The following is a 25,673-nucleotide window of genomic DNA, read 5'->3' as shown; positions in this document are numbered from 1 at the left end:
TGTGCGTCTTTGTGTTTCCATGTGTTATTGTGTGTCTTTGTGTTTCCATGTGTTATTGTGCGTCTTTGTGTTTCCATGTGTTTTTGTGTGTCTTTGTGTTTCCATGTGTTATTGTGCGTCTTTGTGTTTCCATGTGTTATTGTGCGTCTTTGTGTTTCCATGTGTTATTGTGCGTCTTTGTGTTTCCATGTGTTATTGTGCGTCTATGTGTTTACATGTTTTTGTGCGTCTTTGTGTTTCCATGTGTTATTGTGCGTCTTTGTGTTTCCATGTTTTATTGTGCGCTTTGTGTTTCCATGTGTTTTTGTACGGCTTTGTGTTTCCATGTGTTTTTGTACGTCTTTGTGTTTTCATGTGTTATTGTGCGTCTTAGTGTTTCCATGTGTTATTGTGCGTCTTTGTGTTTCCATGTACTATTGTGCGTCTTTGTGTTTCCATGTGTTTTTGTGCGTCTTTGTGTTTCCATGTGCTTTTGTGCGTCTTTGTGTTTCCATGTGTTTTGTGCGTCTTTGTGTTTCCATGTGTTATTGTGCGTCTTTGTGTTTCCATGTATTCTTATGCGTCTTTGTGTTTCCATGTGTTTTTGTGCGTCTTTGTGTTTCCATGTGTTATTGTGCGTCTTTGTGTTTCCCTCTGTTTTTGTGCGTCTTTGTGTTTCCATGTGTTTTTGTGCGTCTTTGTGTTTCCATGTGTTATTGTGCGTCTTTGTGTTTCCTTGTGTTATTGTGCGTCTTTGTGTTTCCATGTGCTTTTGTGCGTCTTTGTGTTTCCATGTGTTTTTGTGCGTCTTTGTGTTTCCATGTGTTATTGTGCGTCTTTGTGTTTCCATGTATTCTTATGCGTCTTTGTGTTTCCATGTGTTATTGTGCGTCTTTGTGTTTCCATGTGTTATTGTGCGTCTTTGTGTTTCCATGTGTTATTGTGCGTCTTTGTGTTTCCATGTGTTATTGTGCGTCTTTGTGTTTCCATGTGTTATTGTGCGCCTTTGTGTTTCCATGTGTTATTGTGCGTCTTTGTGTCTCCATGTGCTCTTGTGCGTCTTTGTGTTTCCATGTCTGTTTGTATGTTTTTGTGTTGATTATTGATAGCAGCCTCCAGTCAACCATTTTGTGCCACTGTTCATTCGTTCATTTTATATCAGTCAAAATTCACAATCCCTTTACTTGACGAACTATTCATCAACCTTTCATCCCATCGATTAGCCAGTCAGATCCCTTTGACTGTTGATTGCCTCTTCATCAACCGCTCTATTCTCTCGGGCCTCTGGCCAAGGGAAGGGTAACAACACACACAAGTAATGAACACATATAATATATTTGATATTAATTGTAACATATCACTATCATCGGCACATTATTTATCTGGGTAAAAACACCAATGTATAATACGACTCCTTTATACTGGTTTGTTAGCCGGATCAACGACTTTCACCCTTCAGTCACATAGCAATATGATACAGAATTGAAGTGTCATTTGCTTGAAGATTAGTACGTTGTTTTCATCTCATTGGCTGCTTATTATATTTGTGGGAGCCAATGAAATGCTTCCGCTAACCGGTAAGCTCTCCTTATTTTCGTCCATTCTTTCTTTCCCTGATCATATTGATGCTGGAGAGCTTCCCTTACACAAAGATAAGAAAAATCTGCTCATATTTTCTCGTGTTGTAAGGCCAAAAGTCGCAGAACGCGTCACAAATATGGCTTGTTATGGTGAGAGGCTTAGGCACATCTTAGACCAGAAGGGGGTGGGGGTCGGAGAAGGATGGGCAGCGGGGGGTGGATAGGAAGGAGTAAGGAGGATAAGGGGAGACACTTTAAGGGGATGGGGAAGGGGCTTCACCTAAGGGTGCTCCGGGGGGTAAGACTTTTGAAAAGGGGTCCTTTAAAAAATGGATATATCTGTTTTAGATTATTTACATGATTCTTGATCGGAGATGCTTTCCTTATCATCTGCTGCACACATTGTTTATACACATTATTTTTGTTATGACATAAACATACTCAAACACACACACACAGATTATGTACTGCATGTCGCCAGTGTACACCGCGAGATGGTACCATTTGTTACGACCACGCTGGACCGTAATGGCGAGAAAATGACCTCACCCAGTGAATTTACATGGGTATACTTTTTATTTCCTAGTGAAGCGAGAAGTCTTCCTGATACTCCCTCAGAAACGACCTCGTCAACCGCGCCCTGTTCATCCACATGACTCCCGCCACTCACTGCCTTCGGTGGTCGGTGGCCGTTGAAACAAAGGCCGTGGACGAACTCAGGAACTTGAGAATATTCTTGGTATCATAATACCTGACCTGACTTGCTCGAATGCACCAGCCCAATCCAGGAGAAAATCACTTTTGCTCGTTATATTCCTGCGAGTTCTGATGAGTTACTTGGTGAGCACTCATGAGTTACCACATGGCTTTCTACCTACTGCATTATCCGGTGAGTCTCTAACGAAGCCTATAGATGAGCTTCTGAGGTTTGGTGAGCTTGCTGCTACACTGAACGAGTGGTCACTAGGCCTGGTGAATCACTATGGAGTTTGGTCAACTACCGCATCAAATGGCCAGTCACTTCATGGTTTACTGACTCTTTCGTGAGGCTACGAAAAGACTGCCTAACTTGGTGACTTACTGAAAAAGCAAAGAAAATCTTTCAATAAGTTTGAGATTTGACTAGAAAGACTGACTAAATACATCTTAATCTTATAACTCCACCAGTCCAAGCCTATGAAATCTGTTGCTATGGAAGGGGAGTCGGTGAAAACGCAAAACTCAGCAGGTTGAACCCGGGGCCAGGCCATTCACTCACCATCAGGCCATTCATCTTAAAGCCTTCTAGTGCACTGTTTTTAATTGCTCTAAGGGCATGTTGGTAACTCCATTCACAAATACCATGCCGCGAGATCCAGTGACTTCACAGACAAAGACAAAGGAGAGACAGATGATAAGAGGCAACCTGAGTATTACAATTTCTCGCCATGTTAGGTAAATTAGTCACAGGTCAAGGTGACACGTGTCATGATTTTCGTCGTACGTCCGGCAGTGCTGCTAGCCTGGTCACAGACCACTGGTGGACTTTGTACAGTGGCCTCCCATGGCCACAAACTTTTGCTGTTGTATGGAAGCTTTTTTGTTTCTCATCAGATCATGATCTTGACGATCGTTGATATTCAAAGAAGAAGAAAAAATTACACTTCTTGATAAATGGGTATTATACATCATATGAAGTGGTGAGAGTGGGTAAGAAAAAACTAGTGCCACAATGTCATGGAATAATCTTGGCAAATATCACAGACTGATGTTAAGGAATTTCCAAAATATGAAAAAAAAATTGAAAGAATGACATCGCTGGAGTCTAGAAGTGCTTGAGCCTCAGGTGAACAACCCATAGTGCCTATGTCTCACGAGGGGCTTTTGTACGCTAACGGGCAGTTCTGGAGGCGATGGTACAAGCGATGCCTTACGTTACCTTTTAACCTTCCTCCTCAGATACACAAGTATATATGTATATATTTATATATATGTATGTATAAAGATATATTTCACTGTAGCTTTAACCTTAATCTCACTGGGTTTGATACTGTTTCTGGGGAGCGTCGTGAGAAAGGATAGAGGCCATTTCAAGTTTTGACCGCGAGAGGTCAGAATGTCCATTCTTTTCTCTTAAGAATAAAAAACAAAAACAGGATTTTTATTCACGTTGAAAGCGATTAATTGTTGATAATGATGCAATATTAGCGAAGGAAATGTCAACAAATATCACACAGAACACCGATGTATAGGCCGTTTACCATAAAGGGACACAGAGAAGAAACTTGGAACATCTGTCTTTGGGACCCAAACGCCCCTTAAGAACCGCCTCATGAGGATGGATACCAATGTAGGATATCTGGAATCCCTTTGAGGGCGCGAGTTCCAGATACAGGATTGTCGCCGTCTGGTGCACGAAGAACTAGACTGGAAATGTTCGTTTGGAGTCTGTGGGTCTTGGTGGTTGCTGTAGCGGAAAACCGTTGCAAGACAACTATGGAAGGCTTGGTAATATGTACAGGTCAGGAAACCTAAAGTCATCAGAAATAACCTAAAACAAAAGCTGAGAAAGCCTCCTTTCTGAGCCATTCGCTCGACTTTCTTTCTCCCTTGCCAATTTCCCAGTGGCTAACCTTATGAAAGTAGATATGATAAAGCACTTAGAGATGTAAAAACCTTGTGAATAATTTTGGGAATATAAGAGTGTAGCGTATAGAAAAAAAAGAAAAAAATATTATAAGCTTGTAAATATACTTCTTTCTGCTAACTCGTTGCTTGTCACCTCATTTCAGTCACTTTGTGATAATCATGTACTTCCCAGTTGACTGATTACTTAAAAGAGATGATATATGGCTGCATTGGTCCTCATCTTCTACGCCTTTTGAGGGCTTCTTACATACAGAGTACACCGTAGTACCAACGATCCATCACAAAGACCAATGCAAAACATCGTCTAGATTCGTTTACAAATTGAGCTCCTGCTGTATATGGGGAACCTGGAATACTGCAAGACGTCAGCAACACACTGTTCTTGCTGTCGGCCAACTAGGAGAGGCCCTTCTTGTTGAGGAGCGCGGAGAGCCTCTGCATGTTGGTGGTGGTCTGAGGGTCGCCGGGGGCAAGAGCTAAGGCTTCTTCGTAGTGCTTCCTGGCCTCGTCCAGTTTGCCATTCAAGTGAAGAATGGCACCCAGGTTTCTGTGGCTCGCTACATCCTGTGCAAGGGGAGGAAAATATCAGAGCGTCATTACCTAAAAACCCTGTAATGAAAGTCTAATATGAACCCATTAATTGTCACTTGTCCCGAACTTCAGTATGACACGACTGAATGCTCCATATTCATTGATTCAAATGTTCCTCATCTGGTGCTACAACCATACCTTAGGCTGGAGCTGAACTGCCCTCCTGTAGAAGGTCTCAGCATGCTGGTTCCTGCCGGCCAGCCTGAGGGCAGTGGCAGCATTGAAGGCAGCAGTGTGGTCTGTAGAGTCCAATAATGCGGCCCTCAGCCACGATCCTACGGCCTCTTCCACGCGATCCTGTTCCAGCAGCAGTTGACCTACGGGAGGAACAGGAGGGACAATGAAGGTGATGCATTCTAACCTCGCTAACAAATAAATATTGGACACAAACTTTCTTGTAACCTCATTAGAATAATTATCATCTCGAATCTAACATCACTATTGAATGTTACGCTAGTTATACTGTATTCTTGATTCTCCTCTTGTATCATCTCTACCTTAATCCACAAATTTACTGAGGAGCAGAGAAATATAAAGCGAACACGCTGAAAACCACCAAGAAGTAACCGCTCGAATGGTCATCACTTCCTTTATTTCTTCCCTAGGAGTCAGATCACCCCAGGAAGTCTTAGAATTCCTTATTTTCGCGCTTTCGTTTTTCTCCTGTTACATTTAGTTCAACCTGCAAACCTTCCTCTAGGCTGTCAACCCACACATTAGATGAATTCCATTTGTGAATAGCAAGGTGAAGAGAAGTATGCAAGAATGTTATTATGAGTCTGTGGTGACAGAAGGTAAATGTTCAAGAAAATGATTAACAATGAAAAACGTAGCGTTAAATATACAATTCTAACTAAGAAGCATGATAAGGATTGTGGGAAGATGCATTAGATGTGTTGTAAGAAAAAGATTATTAATGAATTTTGAAGAAGGATAGCAAAGTATGTCGGCAGAAGGCGAAATACACAATAAAGAAAAGACAACTGACAAAACTGAGGTTGTGTTAAAAAAGAACGCTAAGAAATGATAAAAGAGAATGAACCACAATGGGTTATGATGGTGTGGCAAGAGAGATGTGGGTAGGATTAAGGGCTGGAAGAACATGCAATATATATGCAAAAGAATGCATTAGAAAGTAGGAGGAGAGATAATCAGCAATGTGAATGAAAAGTGGAAGAGCAGGAGGTAGTAGCTGGGTGGCAAAAGCAATAGGGGAAGCTGGAAGGGAAATGTTGGATGCGTGGATGTGATTATTGAGTTTGGACGCACAAAGAAGTGGGCATGTAACGGGCGTCACGTTGAAAATGGCGAATGTGTCGCATAACAAAAGCAAAACGAGTGAAAGTGAAAAAAAAAAATGGAAGATAGATAAAACGTTTCTGAATGAGCTTGATAAAACATATGGAAAACTGTCATGGATCATAATCACGGGATTATTCCACCTCTAGACGGGAACAAGAAAGGTCTAGGGAGGGGAGGGGTTTGGGTAGACGCATGTCTTTCACAAAGGCCTGTAGACAGGCGTAGTTTGAGATGAAGCGTTGTGTTGCGTTTCTAAGTGTTACAAAGAACAGGAAATGACTAAGGAAGGAATTGACTCTTCGTTGCGAGAGTGAAGGACTTCAGAATAGGTGATCAGAATTGTTCACAGTGGAAGTAGCGAGTGTGTAAGAATAAGAGTAACATGATCGACTGGTCACCATCATATATGGGAATGAATCAGGATTGCATAATGATACTGAACTAAGTTTGTAATAAATGGTGCAAAATGTGAGTTGAGAATGACAATAGGTGAAGGAGGCTGGGGAAAGATAAAAGTCTGATTGGTGATATGTGTAAGAAAAGAAAAAAGGGTTCACATACAGGAAAGATAGAGGTAGCGCCTCATCATAAGAGTATGATTGGAGAAGGACTAAAATCGTAAAGGAATGCTTAAGAATGATGTTCACTCATGATGTCAATGGTGTGGTAGATGCGATAAATGAAATAACGCAAAAAAAACAAAAGTATGAAACATTGAGAGCTTAAAGGATGTAACTGTGTGGAATGCTCAAGGACGAACCGTTAGAAAGGCATATGAAGTGAGGAAGTAGGTAAAGAAATCGATGGAAAGCCGGTGAGCACTGTATCCTGTTGAGACCTTCTACATAAGAGATCATGGCGACAGTTGTGACGAGCGGTTCTCCTGAAGACTGAATCTCGTGTGCAGACTGAAGAGATACGAAGTTATGTGTTGTTATGGAATCGATTTTCATTTTACTAAACTGAACTTCAGTTTAGGACATATATGAGGGAACCATTAGGTTGTATGATTTTCATGTGACATGTAAATTGGAACAGAACCGGATCCTTATATTTTTCTTTGCTCATCTACATTCTACCTCATCTACTCTTTTGATTTTCATTCTATCATCCTTGAACCCTATTCCTCCCTTTACATCTTTCTCTTTTTATATCTACCACATTAACATCTTTCCATTCTAAACTTTCTCCCCTCTTTAGTCCCTCGTTCATCCCTAATCTATGATGTTCTAACCACAACCTGTTTCTCCTCCCTCCTCCATCCTCCCGGGAGGAGTCGTCACTTACCTAGATGCTTGTGGGCGTGAGGGTCGTTGGGAGCCAGAGCTACCGCCCGTCGCAGCCACTGTTCCACTTCCTCCACTCGACTACCCTGAGGGCGGGAGAAAGGTACAGTCGAAAGGTTGTAGGATAATGATTAGAAATGGTGAAGTAATGTTTGATAAATGCTGAGGACATGTTGGAGAAGTGAAGTGTTGTTAGAGGGGATAGCTTTAGATGGATAAGCTCAGTGGTAATACACACACTAAAGAAACTGGACACAGTTTGGCGAGGCATAGAGTGGGCGTTTAGCTCTCGCACCAAACACTCTGAAGACATCATTACGCACTGACAAACAACACGGCAGCTTATCGTCATACTTCATACTATCAAAACACTCAAACAGGAACAACAATACATTTCTTTCTTCCCATTTTAAACCTGTTGGTAACATTAATGAGGTGTGTATAAAGCACTCTGACAAATAGACTAACACTTCACTTGCGCTCAGCTAGATCACTAACTCTGGACTTTTGCTCTCTCTTCCTTCACTCTTACTTAACCCACGAGACCTGGCCGCCTCATCTGGCACTCACAGGCAGGCGGTCCCAGCAGCCTCCTGTTTACACTGTGTCTGCCCAAAGGGCCTGATATCGCTAGCAGCAATTAGACTTCAAAGGAGGTCGTCGTGAGAGCGATGATTGGGGCCCGCTGTCCATGTTAGCCTTTGACCAGCGTCCTAATCAAAGGTGTTGGGAATCTCCCAAGCGCTACAATGGCCTACCCGCTTGTTCCTCAACACCTCCAGTATGCGTAACCACCCACCGCTGTCGTTGTCCATGATAACAATTATTCGGGTTTCAGGTTCTCTACAGCCGGCTCAGATCATCGTTATCACATCGTGTCTGTAACTAAAGAATGGGTTGTTATTTGGGTTTAAGTTTCATGACAGATAGTCTGATCAATTTTTGAACGGACTGGTGGTCATTTGGGAGCCAGTTACCGAGGATCCGAGTTATGTTTGAAACGCTTCATCGAATTTGGTAAACTATCTTAATTTTCTGGGACTCTTATTCTTGCTGGGATTACCATTATCCATGAAGCAGTCCATCACGTTGCAAGGTTCGATTGTCAATAAGAGAACCTAACTTCATCGTCGATCATCACTCAATGTTTCGAGTGTATCAGGACTTGACGTTTCGAGCTAACAGAGTCATCAGAGAGCCAATTATTTGACATGGTTAACTGGGGATATACTTCATGCTACAGCTGTTACCTGGAATAGAGAGTTAACATCGTTACTCGGGATGTGGATCAGCCGAAACCTAATAACTAGAACAGAACAAACGTAAGCTTAACAGGATCAATTAATGCACTGAATCGGAAAATAGCAATACAGGTTATCCATTATTGGGAAGATAACACATTCATTTCTCCAACAGCTGGTTCGACAGGATATGAACCATCTTCGAGACGCTTCATCATCATACGGATTATTCAGAATATAATCAAACGGATTCAATTCTTCAGTCGCACAGGAAAGATCTGAACTAACCATGGCTCACGGTAGTCATCAAACCTTTCCTCATGTGACTGGGTCTTCTACTGACTGACGTGCGTCTTACAGGATCGTCATTACCGTCAGCAATTATGAGCAACAGGCAAGACAATTGATCATCTTGACTAAATCGAGAAGAAAGGTAAATATATACAGTTATTTTCAGTGAATTATCATCGCCAGGTTAATCAGAATCTTCCTTATATGTGAAATTATACACCAGAAACTGACATCCAAGAGTCCATCCTGTTCGAACCTGTTTCCCGAGAGGTGTAAACTGCTCTGTACCACACACTTCTTCATCTTATGATAGAATGTATCGTACGAACAACACCGGCAGACTGTATTCATCCATCCAACCTTCTTACTGACCTCTGGCAGAAATATTTTCTCTATCTTTTCTAGTAATACTCATATTATCATTAACTACACATCATAAATGCTATTCTCTTGATATTGTTTTTCGGATAAACTTATGTATCTTATGAGCTGCTTCTCTAGCCTATGTGTTTCGTAGAAACCAGTGTCAGTGAGTATAATGATTATACGACCTCTACATTTTATACTTTAAAGGTGTAGTAATATTTCATTGAAAAACAAAATTCCAATTTTCATATCTCTGAAAAGATCACTGATTTCTTTCATTACCTTACAGAGGAGACTTTGTACTTGGTTGGTTGGTTCGGGTTCAGTTGAAGCCTATCAACTGCTGTTCTCATTGTGGCAGTCAACGTCAAGTTATAGCTACCACCCGAAAAATCTTCAAAGCCTTCTTCAGATTTCAAACTTAATTCCAAGAATACATACACACTATGAATACGGCCCAAGGAGATTTTACATATTTTTATTTTCTTTTAAAGATTAAGTAAAGATAGTGGTGAACAGAAGCGCTGATATAGGGGAAGGGAAAGTTGAATGAAATGAAATGAAGAAGAGATATACAAATGGTGAGTGGACCGCCCTGTTATATTACTGTGTCCATTTTCACTCGATTCTATCTGTCCTTTTCAGGTACATCATGAATGTGAAAGCTGATGACTGCAGGGGAAGTGTTTTATTTCCTGAGTTCACGAGCAATGGTTAACATTCTGTCCTCGTAAGCATCAAAGGTGTGTATTGTGTGTATAGGTGCGTATGCATGTGAATATTGAACACTAACTTTTTTTGGCCGACCCTGAACCAAGCTTGTGTCACTTCACTATACCCTTGAAGCCTTTCGCCTTTGACGTGAACCTCCTGGGTCACAACAAAGGTCATCTTCACTGCACACTCGTCTTGATTAAATCAGCGACAATCCTGTTGTTTGATCTGGCCCTTACAGGCTTTTGTCTTGATCCATAAGGGCCGCGTCAAAGGTCTTTCTATTATAAGGTGACCGACATGATAAGGGCAGATACCATGTACCAGTCAAGGCCATCTCAGGTGAAAGAAAAGAGTTAGAAGAAAAGAAGAAATTAGATGGAGCTCCGCAAGCGTTTGTGGGAAAAAAGGTTATGTGAAGAGGGAAAGACAAAACAGGGAGGAAAATTCCACATCTTATCTGGAAGAAGGACGCATCATAACAGACAGTCCTCGAGTGGTTGATCTCCACCCAGAAGCTGAGTGAAGCAGCAACCAAACGCGTGCCATGGGTCCAAACCTTGCGGGTGGGGACACATGCATGCGGTTCACGAGAACAATGGCCACTACAGCTGCATCACTATTAGACCTCATCACAACCAGCCACACACCTCATTCTTCCCGTTCATGTCAAAGGCCAACAATACTACACACCTCCTTCACGAAACACGTACCTTCTCCACTTCCTCGACTTGTACCCATTGACTTTAAACTTATATCCCAGGTCAAAGGCCGTCATCACCACACACTTCTATTCACTATATTTTCAACTTCAGTGCATCCTCACCTTCACAAGTTCCTCGACTTAAGTGGCCATTGAAAACCTCACAATTCAGGACAAAGGACATCATCACATTCTTATCTTCATTACCCCTTTAACTTCATTTCACTGTCATCTTCACAACACCCTTAGATAACTTCGCTATAACCTCATGTTAACCACTTTCTATTCCGAGCACACATCGCTAATAGCTTTGCATATTAAATGTCTTTTTGATCTAGAATGCTTGTGCAGTGTTTAGAGAATACGGTGACAGCTTTGGAATATGAGTCTAAGCGATATGTTCTTTTGAGCTATATCAAAGGAAGAGATAGTAGTATATCACAGATTATAATGGGTTAATTGATATATATATAGGTAATGCACTTGTAGAGGATCAACAAAACCTATGGAAACCCCACCTCACCTCCCTAGCAGTCAAGATTTATTTTCTTTCTATTGTAGTCGAAATATGGCAGTCACAACCATGACTGAGTATCGAGCATATGACACGCGATGTCAACAAACAGACAACACAGTGTGCGGTAATGCGATCCCTAACAGCTGAAGAATTCTACACCGGTATATTCCTAGACCACTTTGGCTGCTAGGTCAAGTTTCTAAGAGTTCTGTTGATTTTCTTTTCACATGTTTAAGTAATTTTACATCAAGTAACCCAATATTTTTCCTAATAGACGTAATTCCTACATCATTCAACTAATTTAATGCTTAATTTCATGCCACGCGACGGAAAGTATATTCTCTAAACCAACACTGCAGAAATAATATCCCAGTCTAAAGGGAATAAGGAATTGAAATACACATTACCAACAGAAGAGGTTAATGAAAAAAATACTACACGTTCGACAGGAAGCTGATACATAAACCCCAAACTCGACCTTTATATGTAAAAGATACCCGCTTGAGTATGTATCAGCCTTCAGATGTAGTCTTTATGACTGCCTGAGCTCACTGGGATGCAAATGTGTCTTTGCAAGTCCGTTTGTGCATGCATCAACCGTCCTACCTGCTGCCATAAGAAACTCAAGCCGCAGCAGCAGCAGCAACTTACATTAGCCTGGAGCATCCTGGAGAAGGTGAGGTGGGCGGGTACGTGGAGCGGGTGGGCGGCCAAAGCGCGCGAAAGTGCGGCCTGGGCCTCTGCGTGCTCTCCCGCCTCTAGATGGGCTTCCGCCGCCAGCGTGTGAAGGGAGTGCGTGCCGTAGCCATCGGGAGCATGCAGAAGGGCGTGGGCCACCTCTTCCAGAGCGGTGTGTGGGCGACCTGCCAGAATGTGTGCCCGGGCGAGGCGCTGACGACATGTTGTGACGGACCAAGCGTGGCTCCATCCATCCCTGGCAGGCGCTGAGCCCGTCCCTCGACACGCCTCCAACACCTGTGGTGTGTACGTCTATCATTGCAAGCTAGTGCATCAGAAAGGTGGTTTGTGCACCTGTTGTTTACCTATTGCATATCATCTGTAAATTCTGAAACTTTTATTGCCTCACAGTCCAGTAATAGAGCTCCCTGAACCTTTGACTTCCCTCTAGTACGGGTGTTACAGCAACTCTAGAATGTATTGGGAGATTATTTCATGTTCATTTCCTTTAAGAAACCAATATCTTATACATGATATGATTTACTTTAACTGGATTTGTAAGCAATTTCATTATCATTTTGAATTAGATCGTTATATCTGTTTACGGAAAAGATTTATATTCAGATGTACGAGGTTTACTAGGCTGAACGCTCTGAATCTGCCAGTGCTCTCTAATATAAAAGAAAGAGTCCCTACACCTCCTATCAGCCTCTTGTACACAACTTGAACACTGCACTTGTTTTCATATACAAGATAGAATCATTTGTACCCCTGTCCTGCAGTGTACTAGATTCCTGCACCGGCCATTGTCTTCTAGTACAGAACATAGAGCTCTCTGCACCTCTTGCGTCCCTCTGGTGCATACACAGATCACCTTACATCTGTTCCTACCCTTTTGTACGCAATGGGAAGTTCCCTGCAGCTGCTACTGCCTGCAAGTGGACCACGTGGGGCTCCCTGCACCTATTTCCCTCAAGCGCATCGGATGGAGGTCATGGCATTAGACACTGTACTGCAGTACATCAAACGGAACTTTCTATACCTGTTACACCAGTATACCAGATGAAGCTTATTGCGTTGCCTTCCACTAGTCCATAACACGGACCATTCAGTACCTAATAACCCTAGATGGACCTTCCTGTACCTGATACTACCTCTTGTACACTGGGTGCCACCTGTTGCTACCTTCTGTTTCACTAGATGGAACTCCCGAGATGGAACACCTGTGACGGTTTTCCGGTCTACCAGATGGACATCCGTCCAACTGTTACTAGCCTATAGTGCACCAGACAGAGCTACCTGCACCTAGCGTCCTCCTCTAGTACACTTAGTGGAGCTCCCTGCATCATTGACTACTTTCTAGTACATTAGTCAGAGCTACCTGCACCTAGTATCCTTTCTCTAGTACACTAAGTGGAACTCCCAGTATCAACAACTACCTTATGGTACACTAAGAAGGAGCCACCTGCACATAGCGTTTTCCTCTAGTACGCACCAATACTGCATCAATAGCCACCTCTTCTAGTACACAATTCAGAGCTTTCTGCACCTGTTTTCATTGAACCCTTCAGGGCACTAAACGTGTCCTGCACGGTTAATGCCTTCTGGAACATCAGATCGAGTCCTCTGTACCTGTTTGTGCCTTTTAGTACACCAAATGGAGCTTACTAAATCTGTTGCTGAAGTCTAGTCTACTGGGTGGCGGATTTACCTTCATTTCTTACCACCTCAGAGTACGTTAGACAGAACTTCCTACACCAGACGAAGCGTCATGACTCATCTACCGTCCCTCTAATGCACTATACAGAAAGATTTCCTCTTACTGCTTACACTATCCAGGGTTTCTCACACGTACTACACCAACTGGGCTCTTTACACCTGCTGCACACTGGTTCTCCCTACACCTATTACGTTACCTAGCGCCCCTTATTCGCTCCATTTCCCAGGTCTCCTTACGCTCGCTTCATTACCCAGGGCTCCCTACAACTGCTATACAGCCCTGGACTTACAAGCACCCAGACTCGGGCATTTACATAAGCGTACTTTATATAAATAACAATCAGTGCGAGAAAGAACAAAGGTTAATGAAGTCAAGATGGTCCATTAGCAAGACCACCACCACCCTTCATCCAGACCCTCCCCCCGTGTCTGCCCCACGCCCTCCAGGCCCCTGGAGACATGACGAGGCTGACCTTAATGGCATCGGCGTCGCGGCCCAGCTGCTGGAGCGCGCCGGCCAGGCCCAGGTACGCCTGCGCCAGCCAGGGCCGACTCCTGAGCGCCGCTCGGTAGCTTGCCACCGCCTCCTCCGCCCTCCCCGTCGACGCCAGCAGTAGCCCACTGTAGGGGTGAGACCACACTTTTTATGAAAGGCAACTACACTCAGTGTTGTGTTTATCATCTGTCATCCATTTCAGAACATGAATCTTACCATTCATATCCCAGACATTCTTACATCATTCATTCCGTCACTTCTTGTTATCATATCATAAATACTTCCATTTTCGTTATTTCATCCTATTGTTTCATCATAAATTTCCTATGATTCATCTTCACATCTGTACTGAATTCATCAAATTTCATAGAGCCTCCTATGAATATTCACAATGACTTATAATCCATGCAGCTGCAAAGCTATCTTATCCATTAACTGCACTTTAAAACATTTCGTTGACACCGTTCATAAGTCATATTGCCATTCCTAGATTCATCAGTATAGGACTTCCTCAGTACGTGTTTGTACATCAGTCAATTCTCGACACTAAAATCAATATCATCACATACTATACCATTACTAACCTCAGTATCTGTGTATCATTCTTCATTCACACGCACTGCCATCAACACTAAGGCTTTGACACACTAACTACATCAGTAACTACGTCTCTCATCTTCATCCTCACGGTTACGGATCAAACAAATGCTGTCTAGTCAGTGTTGCCCCAAAGATCCCCCACCCGGGCCCCAGGGCCGTCTTTCACATCGTCCAAACTTCCCCTCCAGACTAACTTACAGATTGAAGTGGGTGTCGGCCATGGTGGGGGCGTAGTGGAGGGCGCTGCGGTAGGCTGCCTCCGCCTCCTGGAGCCGCCCCTGCTCGCTGTACACAACACCGAGGTTGGAGAGCGCTGTGGACACAACAAACATATACGTTACGCAGAAAGTATGACCCTGGGATGAGAATATACAAGTGATTGACTAAGGGGCACAAGACAGTCAATCATAGTGAAACAAATGTTGGCAATAAGAGAAAGGAACAAAAACAATACCATCGAACTGAATACTACAAAATGTCTGTGTCTCAGATATTTCCCTAAAAAACGGAAATATCGTACACATGTCCGCCACTGGGGGTTGATACAGACTAACATGATTTACGTCACCTAAATCTAACTTATCCAAAACGTTCATCACGGATACAGTTTCTCTTATATACTTACGTTCTTTCCATCACACAGGGAAAATGGACCATACGTTATTACCTCATGAACTGCAACCATGACAAAAATCCCCACATCAATCTAAAGCTCACGAGTATAGCAGATGTAGGTCTACTAACTGTGGTATGGAAAGATAACCATTACAAACGAACGGACTCACACACACAGACCCGGTAAGGCAGGCTCGAGGGAAAGAAAACGTTATCATATCTAAGAACACCATTGACGCAGCAGACATATGTGACGCAGGTTTGTCAACATTTGCTTCATTATCAGTACATTATCCGCCTCGTCACATCGCGGTTTCCATTCGACTGCCTACTTTCGTCAGTACATACGACGTCTCTAACTTTTCACTACCTACTGTTTGTTGTCATCCATGAAAGAGCTAATGTAACCTAATCCAACTTTGAATATCTGTAAAAACAAGGACAAAAATGGTAAAGTATGACAATCAATAGCTGGCTTCATTTTTTTAGATCACGTTTTCTTTAACGACCTTTTGTTACAGCGACCATTTAAGCAAGAGGTCATGACGCCATGGTTCATTTCATGCAGCTCAGGATCTAAACTCAACAGCCACAGTTAATTCATTTATGCCAGGCTGAGACTTAACGAATCAAGTAAGAGTTCGAACACAGATGAATATATATAAGAGAAGAAATGAATCATTGATTCTAAAGTTAGGAGGATCTGAAACTCCAAATGAACTACATTATTGTTAATGAGTTGATCATTCCTGGGGTAACATGAGGAGGAGAAGGAGAAGAAAGCTTGTCTGAAAAGCCAGAGGAGAAGAGAAGATGAAAGTAGGCAGTCGAATGGAAACCGTGACGTGACGAGGCGGATCACCAGATTTTTTTTATGTTGCCTGAAACACACGGGCAGCTAAGGCCCTAATCAACGTCATCCCATTAATCATATATATATATATATATATATATATATATATATATATATATATATATATATATATATATATATATATATATATAATATTATTATCTATTTATCTATTATTCATTATACTTAATCGCTGTTTCCCGCGCCAGCGAGGTAGCGCCAGGAAACAGACCAAGAATGGCCCATCCACTCATACACACACACACACACACACACACACACACATATATATATATATATATATATATATATATATATATATATATATATATATATATATATATATATATATATATATCCTAGTCCGAACCAGGTACCCATTTTATTGACCAGCCCCTGAGGGTGGATGAACTGATGGGTTGACTGGACCGACTGCCGCAACCAGGATTTGAACCTATGCGCTCATCTTTTATCGCCATAACGGCCTTGCTTTCCTCTCTCTCTCTCTCTCTCTCTCTCTCTCTCTCTCTCTCTCTCTCTCTCTCTCTCTCTCGTCCTCAGGTTGAGCGCTACGTTGCTGGCCCGGGTCCAGGTGCGAAGGTAATGGCAGGTCACTCACCACGCAGAGAGAACACTCACTCTCTTCCCTTTGTCGTGTATCACCTGCTACCTCCCCTTCTCTTACCCTTTCCCCAAACCCCTACCACCACCACCACCATCACTGACCCTATCACCTACGCTAACACTCACACACGTAATTCGAGACAAGTAGATATGTTACAACTAAGATATAAAGGTCAGATTCAATAATAAAAGTCATGGGATTTTGAAAGTTTGCAGAAGCGGCAGTTTATTTATGTTTGTTCTGAAAAGTTTATAAATGAAGGTCTTATGACATTAGACTTTTAAGGCAAACTTATATCTCATTACCCTAACGAATATCATTCGTGACAATTCTCATGCGAATATGGATAACGTATATAAACCCAACGGTACTCATGGGAAGTATGGAATACGAGGCCACTGATCCCTCAGACGTAGATGTAAAGTTAGGCATATATGTTTTCTCCATCTGGAGGAAGGAAGGGAGGACGCAACGTGCATCATCAGTGTGAGGCTAGAACACTAACAAAGGCAGCTTTGATTGGGCCCAGACCCCTGCCTCGAGACGGGAGACTCATCCTGTTGGGGATCAACGTCCTCTCAAGGTCAAAAGGTTTACTAATTACACACAGCTCTTGTGATCCACTCGGAATTCCAAGTCAACAAGCTCACGAGCTGAGCCGAATTGAGATTGATTAAGTGACGCGGCTCGTGTTCCTCAGACGGTGGGGGTAGCGCACACGCCTTCCACCTGTACACCCGGCGACAATCACGCACTACTCCGTGATGACAAAACTTTCTCTTATTTGGAAACTTATTTTCTCTCGTGCGAGGCTCAGGAGAAAAGGATTATTCATCGCGAGGAATGGAGCGCTTATTGTTGATCACCTGTGAAAAAAAGAGACGCTAAGTTAATGATCACTGAGTATATTGGCAAGAAATTAATCAAGCGAGAACGAATTCTGGTGACCTTGGTGGCTTCTGAGCCTGCAGATGATGAGGGTGAGACGAGTGCACGTTAGCAGCACAGTCTGCCCGAGAAGACGGAGGAGGAGAAGCCAATGATGTGTTATAAACAAAGGCCGAGTGTACTGGTAATATGGGGTCGCTAAAACTAGTGTGTGTATGTGTATATATATATATATATATATATATATATATATATATATATATATATATATATATATATATATATATATATATATATTTGTATGTGTGTGTGTGTGTGTGTGTGTGTGTGTGTGTGTGTGTGTGTGTGTATAGGTAGCCGGGGGGGAAGGGCCTGGAAATCCTCCCCTTCAGTTTTTCTAAAAGAAGGAACAGAGAAGGGGGTCAAATGAGGATTTTCCCTCTTAGGCTCAGTCCTCTGTTCTTAACGCTGCCTCGCTAAAGCGGGAAATGGAGAATATATATATATATATATATATATATATATATATATATATATATATATATATATATATATAGAGGGGACGGGAGCGGAGGGCCAGAAATCCTCCCCTCCTTGTATTTTTAACTTTCTAAAAAATGGGAAACAGAAGGAGTCACGCGGGGAGTGCTCATCCTCCTCGTAGACTCAGATTGGGGTGTCTAAATGTGTGTGGATGTAACCAAGATGTGAAAAGAGGAGAGATAGGTAGTATGTTTGAGGAAAGGAACCTGGATGTTTTGGCTCTGAGTGAAACGAAGCTCAAGGGTAAAGGGGAAGAGTGGTTTGGAAATGTCTTGGGAGTAAAGTCAGGGGTTAGTGAGAGGACAAGAGATAGGGAAGGAGTAGCAGTACTCCTGAAACAGGAGTTGTGGGAGTATGTGATAGAATGTAAGAAAATAAATTCTCGATTAATATGGGTAAAACTGAAAGTTGATGGAGAGAGATGGGTGATTATTGGTGCATATGCACCTGGGCATGAGAAGAAAGATCATGAGAGGCAAGTGTTTTGGGAGCAGCTGAATGAGTGTGTTAGTGGTTTTGATGCACGCGACCGGGTTATAGTGATGGGTGATTTGAATGCAAAGGTGAGTAATGTGGCAGTTGAGGGAATAATTGGTATACATGGGGTGTTCAGTGTTGTAAATGGAAATGGTGAAGAGCTTGTAGATTTATGTGCTGAAAAAGGACTGGTGATGGGGAATACCTGGTTTAAAAAGCGAGATATACATAAGTATACGTATGTAAGTAGGAGTGTTATTGGATTACGTGTTAATTGACAGGCGCGCGAACGAGAGACTTTTGGATGTAATGTGCTGAGAGGTGCAACTGGAAGGATGTTTGATCATTATCTGGTGGAGGCTAAGGTCAAGATTTGTATGGGTTTTCAGAAAAGAAGAGTGAATGTTGGGGTGAAGAGGGTGGTGAGAGTAAGTGAGCTTGGGAAGGAGACTTGTGTGAGGAAATACCAGGAGAGACTGAGTACAGAATGGAAAAAGGTGAGAACAATGGAAGTAAGGGGAGTGGGGGAGGAATGGGATGTATTTAGGGAATCAGTGATGGAGTGCGCAAAAGATGCTTGTGGCATGAGAAGCGTGGGAGGTGGGTTGATTAGAAAGGGTAGTGAGTGGAGGGATGAAGAAGTAAGATTATTAGTGAAAGAGAAGAGAGAGGCATTTGGACGATTTTTGCAGGGAAAAAATGAAATTGAGTGGGAGATGTATAAAAGAAAGAGACAGGAGGTCAAGAGAAAGGTGCAAGAGGTGAAAAAGAGGGCAAATGAGAGTTGGGGTGAGAGAGTATCATTAAATTTTAGGGAGAATAAAAAGACGTTCTGGAAGGAGGTAAATAAAGTGCGTAAGACAAGGGAGCAAATGGGAACTTCAGTGAAGGGCGCTAATGGGGAGGTGATAACAAGTAGTGGTGATGTGAGAAGGAGATGGATTGAGTATCTTGAAGTTTTGTTCAATGTGTTTGATGATAGAGTTGCAGATATAGGGTGTCTTGGTCGAGGTGGTGTGCAAAGTGAGAGGGTTGGGGAAAATGATTTGGTAAACAGAGAAGAGGTAGTAAAAGCTTTGCGGAAGATGAAAGCCGGCAAGGCAGCAGGTTTGGATGGTATTGCAGTGGAATTTATTAAAAAAGGGGGTGACTGTATTGTTGACTGGTTGGTAAGGTTATTTAGTGTATGTATGACTCATGGTGAGGTGCCTGAGGATTGGCGGAATGCGTGCATAGTGCCATTGTACAAAGGCAAAGGGGATAAGAGTGAGTGCTCAAATTACAGAGGTATAAGTTTGTTGAGTATTCCTGGTAGATTATATGGGAGGGTATTGATTGAAAGGGTGAAGGCATGTACAGAGCATCAGATTGGGGAAGAGCAGTGTGGTTTGAGAAGTGGTAGAGGATGTGTGGATCAGGTGTTTGCTTTGAAGAATGTATGTGAGAAATACTTAGAAAAGCAAATGGATTTGTATGTAGCATTTATGGATCTAGAGAAGGCATATGATAGAGTTGATAGAGATGCTCTGTGGAAGGTATTAAGAATATATGGTGTGGGTGGCAAGTTGTTAGAAGCAGTGAAAAGTTTTTATCGAGGATTTAAGGCATGTGTACGTGTAGGAAGAGAGGAAGGAATTGGTTCTTAGTGAATGTAGGTTTGCGGCAGGGGTGTGTGATGTCTCCATGGTTGTTTAATTTGTTTATGGATGGGGTTGTTAGGGAGGTGAATGCAAGAGTTTTGGAAAGAGGGGCAAGAATGAAGTCTGTTGTGGATGAGAGAGCTTGGGAAGTGAGTCAGTTGTTGTTCGCTGATGATACGGCGCTGGTGGCTGATTCATGTGAGAAACTGCAGAAGCTGGTGACTGAGTTTGGTAAAGTGTGTGAAAGAAAAAAGTTAAGAGTAAATGTGAATAAGAGCAAGGTTATTAGGTACAGTAGGGTTGAGGGTCAAATCAATTGGGAGGTAAGTTTGAATGGAGAAAAACTGGAGGAAGTAAATATTTTTAGATATCTGGGAGTGGATCTGGCATCGGATGGAACCATGGAAGCGGAAGTGAATCATAGGGTGGGGGAGGGGGCGAAAATCCTGAGAGCCTTGAAGAATGTGTGGAAGTCGAGAACATTATCTCGGAAAGCAAAAATGGGTATGTTTGAAGGAATAGTGGTTCCAACAATGTTGTATGGTTGCGAGGCGTGGGCTATGGATAGAGTTGTGCGCAGGAGGGTGGATGTGCTGGAAATGAGATGTTTGAGGACAATGTGTGGTGTGAGGTGGTTTGATCGAGTAAGTAATGTAAGGGTAAGAGAGATGTGTGGAAATAAAAAGAGCGTGGTTGAGAGAGCAGAAAAGGGTGTTTTGAAATGGTTTGGGCACATGGAGAGAATGAGTGAGGAAAGATTGACCAAGAGGATATATGAGTCGGAGGTGGAGGGAACGAGAAGTGGGAGACCTAATTGGAGGTGGAAAGATGGAGTGAAAAAGATTTTGAGTGATCGGGGCCTCAACATGCAGGAGGGTGAAAGGAAGGCAAGGAATAGAGTGAATTGGATCGATGTGGTATAACGGGGTTGACGTGCTGTCAGTGGATTGAATCAGGGCATGTGAAGCGTCTGGGGTAAACCATGGAAAGCTTTGTGGAGCCTGGATGCGGAAAGGGAGCTGTGGTTTTGGGCATTATTGCATGACAGCTAGAGACTGAGTGTGAACGAATGAGGCCTTTGTTGTCTTTTCCTAGCGCTACCCCGCACACATGAGGGGGAGGGGGATGGTATTCCATGTGTGGCGAGGTGGCGATGGGAATGAATAAAGGCAGACTGTGTGAATTGTGTGCATGGGTATATATGTATGTGTCTGTGTGTGTATATATATGTGTACATTGAGATGTATAGGTATGTATATTTGCGTGTGTGGACGTGTGTGTATATACATGTGTATGGGGGTGGGTTGGGCCATTTTCTTTCGTCTGTTTCCTTGCGCTACCTCGCAAACGCAGGAGACAGCGACAAAGCAAAATAAATAAATATAAATGTAGGAAGAGAGGAAAGTGATTGGTTCTCAGTGAATGTAGGTTTGCGGCAGGGGTGTGTGATGTCTCCATGGTTGTTTAATTTGTTTATGGATGGGGTTGTAAGGGAGGTAAATGCAAGAGTCCTGGAAAGAGGGGCAAGTATGAAGTCTGTTGGGGATGAGAGAGCTTGGGAAGTGAGTCAGTTGTTGTTCGCTGATGATACAGCGCTGGTGGCTGATTCATGTGAGAAACTGCAGAAGCTGGTGACTGAGTTTGGTAAAGTGTGTGGAAGAAGAAAGTTGAGAGTAAATGTGAATAAGAGCAAGGTTATTAGGTACAGTAGGGGTGAGGGTCAAGTCAATTGGGAGGTGAGTTTGAATGGAGAAAAACTGGAGGAAGTGAAGTGTTTTAGATATCTGGGAGTGGATCTGTCAGCGGATGGAACCATGGAAGCGGAAGTGGATCATAGGGTGGGGGAGGGGGCGAAAATTTTGGGAGCCTTGAAAAATGTGTGGAAGTCGAGAACATTATCTCGGAAAGCAAAAATGGGTATGTTTGAGGGAATAGTGGTTCCAACAATGTTGTATGGTTGCGAGGCGTGGGCTATGGATAGAGATGTGCGCAGGAGGATGGATGTGCTGGAAATGAGATGTTTGAGGACAATGTGTGGTGTGAGGTGGTTTGATCGAGTAAGTAACGTAAGGGTAAGAGAGATGTGTGGAAATAAAAAGAGCGTGGTTGAGAGAGCAGAAGAGGGTGTTTTGAAATGGTTTGGGCACATGGAGAGAATGAGTGAGGAGAGATTGACCAAGAGGATATATGTGTCGGAGGTGGAGGGAACGAGGAGAAGAGGGAGACCAAATTGGAGGTGGAAAGATGGAGTGAAAAAGATTTTGTGTGATCGGGGCCTGAACATGCAGGAGGGTGAAAGGAGGGCAAGAAATAGAGTGAATTGGTGTCATGTGGTATACAGGGGTTGACGTGCTGTCAGTGGATTGAAGCAAGGCATGTGAAGCGTCTGGGGTAAACCATGGAAAGCTGTGTAGGTATGTATATTTGCGTGTGTGGACGTGTGTATGTACATGTGTATGGGGGGGGGGGGTTGGGCCATTTCTTTCGTCTGTTTCCTTGCGCTACCTCGCAAACGCGGGAGACAGCGACAAAGTAAAAAAAAAAAAAAAAAAAAAAAAAAATATATATATATATATATATATATATATATATATATATATATATATATATATATATATATATATATATATATATATATATATATATATGTGTGTGTGTGTGTGTGTGTGTGTGTGTGTGTGTGTGTGTGTGTGTGATGAGTAAAAGAACAACACGAATGAAAGAGAATGTAGAGAAAAGTTGATTACCAGAGTACACCAGCAGGACGCTCCAGCCAACACTCAGGTCCTATGGGAAACAAGTGAGGGATGACTGTGGGTATGGCCATCTCACTAGACCTCGCAGAGAAATGGTAAATAAGTCATGTGTCTGCTGAGGAAATTGATACCCTTAAACATTACATTTAAGATCGTAACGTACTATCAAGGTATATTTATTTTGAAGGGAGATGGTCGATCTGTTCAATAATGCTATCAGGTTCTTAGAGTGCGTTTATGGTGTTGGTAAAGTCTGGATATAGCTTGCATGGAACATTTTTTCTTAATACCCATCAGTGTGTCGACGATAACATTACAATGCAGGATCTCTAGTATGGATGAGGTCCCGTTTCTTTTAAAATTTTGAATTGTGGAAGAAAAAATATTCAATTGAAATACATATGTATAAAGCATGCTTCAAAAAGAAAAAACAAAAAAGGCTGAGGTCGTCGAGTGTGCGTGCGTGTGTGGGCGAGAGTGAGCGAGAATGGGAAGGGCTGGTGCACGGGGACTGGAGCGGGCTGGGGCAGACCGGGAGCATGAAGGCTGCCGAGGCAGCAACAAGTGAGGTGAGTTGGAGTGAGGATGGGAGGAGCAGCCGTCAGAGAGAGAGAAGAGAGAGAGAGAGAGAGAGAGAGAGAGAGAGAGAGAGAGAGAGAGAGAGAGAGAGAGAGAGAGAGAGAGAGAGAGAGAGTACTTACCTATTTACTCACAATGAGATTTTGCCAAAAGGCGGCGATTATTGCGTAGAGCTTACCGCAGGAGAATCTAGAGTTGAGAGGAGAGAGAAGAGGAGGGGGAGGAGGAGGAAGAGGGAGAGCAGTAAACAGATGAGCAGGGAGCTTGCCTCCTCACGGCCAGCCTCCGCTCACCCACAACGATCTACATTGCTTAACGGATGGACTTTTCTGCCTGGGTGGCTGTGCCAGAGTTCTTTTGTTTCCTTCGTGCTGCTAACAGTCTTTTGTTCCACTCGTCCTACTAACAGCCTTTTGTTCCTTCTATTCTATCAAAACGCTTTTTTTGTTTTCGGTTGTTGTGCAAAGGTTCCTCTGTTTATGTGCTCTCGTTTGAATTTGCTTACCAAATTACACAATGGCTTGTTTACAAGCTTATGTCAACATGAAACAACTGACATAACACGTCAGACGCCTGGGTCTCTCTCTCTTGTATTCTATTGTCTTAACGTAAGATGTTGATTTTCACAACAAAAGGATCCAACCTCCTGACCTAGAAACACAACCTGTGGAGTTCCGCATTGCGTTATGTGTTGTATCACAATATGTCTCAGATGATAATGTTAGGCTATCTTACCTTTAAAGGAAGAGTTTTCTTTTCTAATTTCTTTTTGTCTCACTCCTATGTTAGCTTAACGCAACTTACTCTGACCTTAAGCCAAACTAACATAGTGTGACGCAACCAAACCTAAACTAAACTAACTATCGGAACGTTACCAAATTAACATTTTCATCCTTTCGACTAACTGAACCTAGGGATAGAAACAGGGGTAAGTGTTATGCTGGTGGGTGAAAGAGTGTGTGAGAGGGAAGAGCATGAGTGAGGGGATTGACTGTAGCAATAAAGCGAGGGAGAGTGTTTGAGAGAAGGGTGATTGTGAGAGTGTGCACGAGAGGAATGGGTGAGTGTAAGATCGTAAGATGTGCAGATGATGTCCTAGCACGTGATGCAGGTTCTTTGTGAGAGGCAATCCCTGGCTCTAGTGAGGCAACAAGCGTGTACGATATTGACAGACATATTACCAAAACTAATCTTAAAGTTGCTTGCTCTTTACATCATCTAATCTTTTAAAGGCAGAGTTACCTTCACAAAGACATTTCATTATCCTTCTCCAGAGAAGAAAATGGTATGAAAAACTAGGATGGATTAAGTTCAGTTAGTTTTTGCCAATGTCAGCGGCTAGCTTATCCTATATCCCATGTTCATCCCTGGAGCGCTGGTGCAAAAACATGCCAGAAGTCAACAACATGAACATCCCCAGGGCACAGATTAGACTAATTAACCCCTAGTGCCTAACCTGACACTGGCCTCTGCCTAACACCGTGTTTTACCGTCAAATTGGACACTTTTTTCTATTTTTTGCTGAACACCCAATTAAATGGTGTGTCCCTTTCATCACCACTAATACTGGCAAGCTCACAATTTTCCTTCTTCATATTGCCATAACTTTATCGTGGAATAAAAGATTAATGACATCACCCAAGCGTGGAGGGTCGACGGCGTGTGTACCTCACGATCTGGGGAGAACCAAGGATATTGACGTGGACCTCTGTTTGCTTAATGACCCAGGCAACACTACCCGCATCACCGACCGCCTCTAAGCCTTCCCTGCACTGTAACTGTTTCAGGTATTGTGTATTTCTCAGACTGATGTGTACTCGCGCCTAAGAAGTTCTCCAACAAATACTTCAGGCACAGTATGATAACCGGCAACAAGACTTATGTTACAAGACAAACAACGGTCAGCAACCCATGTACATATAGCTTGTTTTGCTTAGAGATTAGTGTGGATGGACGGATGGCTTCGTTCATCCTGAGCCGAGTGAAGATACCGCGGGTCCAGACGT

The 25,673-nt window shown here is 42.9% G+C and overlaps 1 protein-coding gene across 2 annotated transcripts in view; it reads right to left on the bottom strand.

Annotated features, from left to right (window-relative positions):
• Positions 1–1,295: 1,295 nt before the first annotated feature.
• LOC139752811 (protein O-mannosyl-transferase TMTC2-like) overlaps positions 1,296–25,673 on the bottom strand; it is a 666,520-nt gene continuing 642,142 nt past the window's right edge. For both annotated transcript variants that reach the window (XM_071668753.1, XM_071668754.1), the window contains exons 7-12: positions 14,890–15,004; positions 14,069–14,216; positions 11,850–12,173; positions 7,368–7,452; positions 4,917–5,095; positions 1,296–4,751 (exon numbers count right to left, since the gene is read on the bottom strand). In XM_071668753.1, the coding sequence (XP_071524854.1) occupies positions 4,584–4,751; positions 4,917–5,095; positions 7,368–7,452; positions 11,850–12,173; positions 14,069–14,216; positions 14,890–15,004 (1,019 nt within the window). In that variant the 3' untranslated portion in view covers positions 1,296–4,583. The remainder of the gene's footprint in view (positions 4,752–4,916; positions 5,096–7,367; positions 7,453–11,849; positions 12,174–14,068; positions 14,217–14,889; positions 15,005–25,673) is intronic.

Source organism: Panulirus ornatus, chromosome 13, assembly GCF_036320965.1.
Source record: "Panulirus ornatus isolate Po-2019 chromosome 13, ASM3632096v1, whole genome shotgun sequence".
Classification (NCBI taxonomy): domain Eukaryota; kingdom Metazoa; phylum Arthropoda; class Malacostraca; order Decapoda; family Palinuridae; genus Panulirus; species Panulirus ornatus.
Note: the sequence above shows the minus strand (reverse complement) of the source record. Positions and strands in the feature narration are given on the sequence as shown.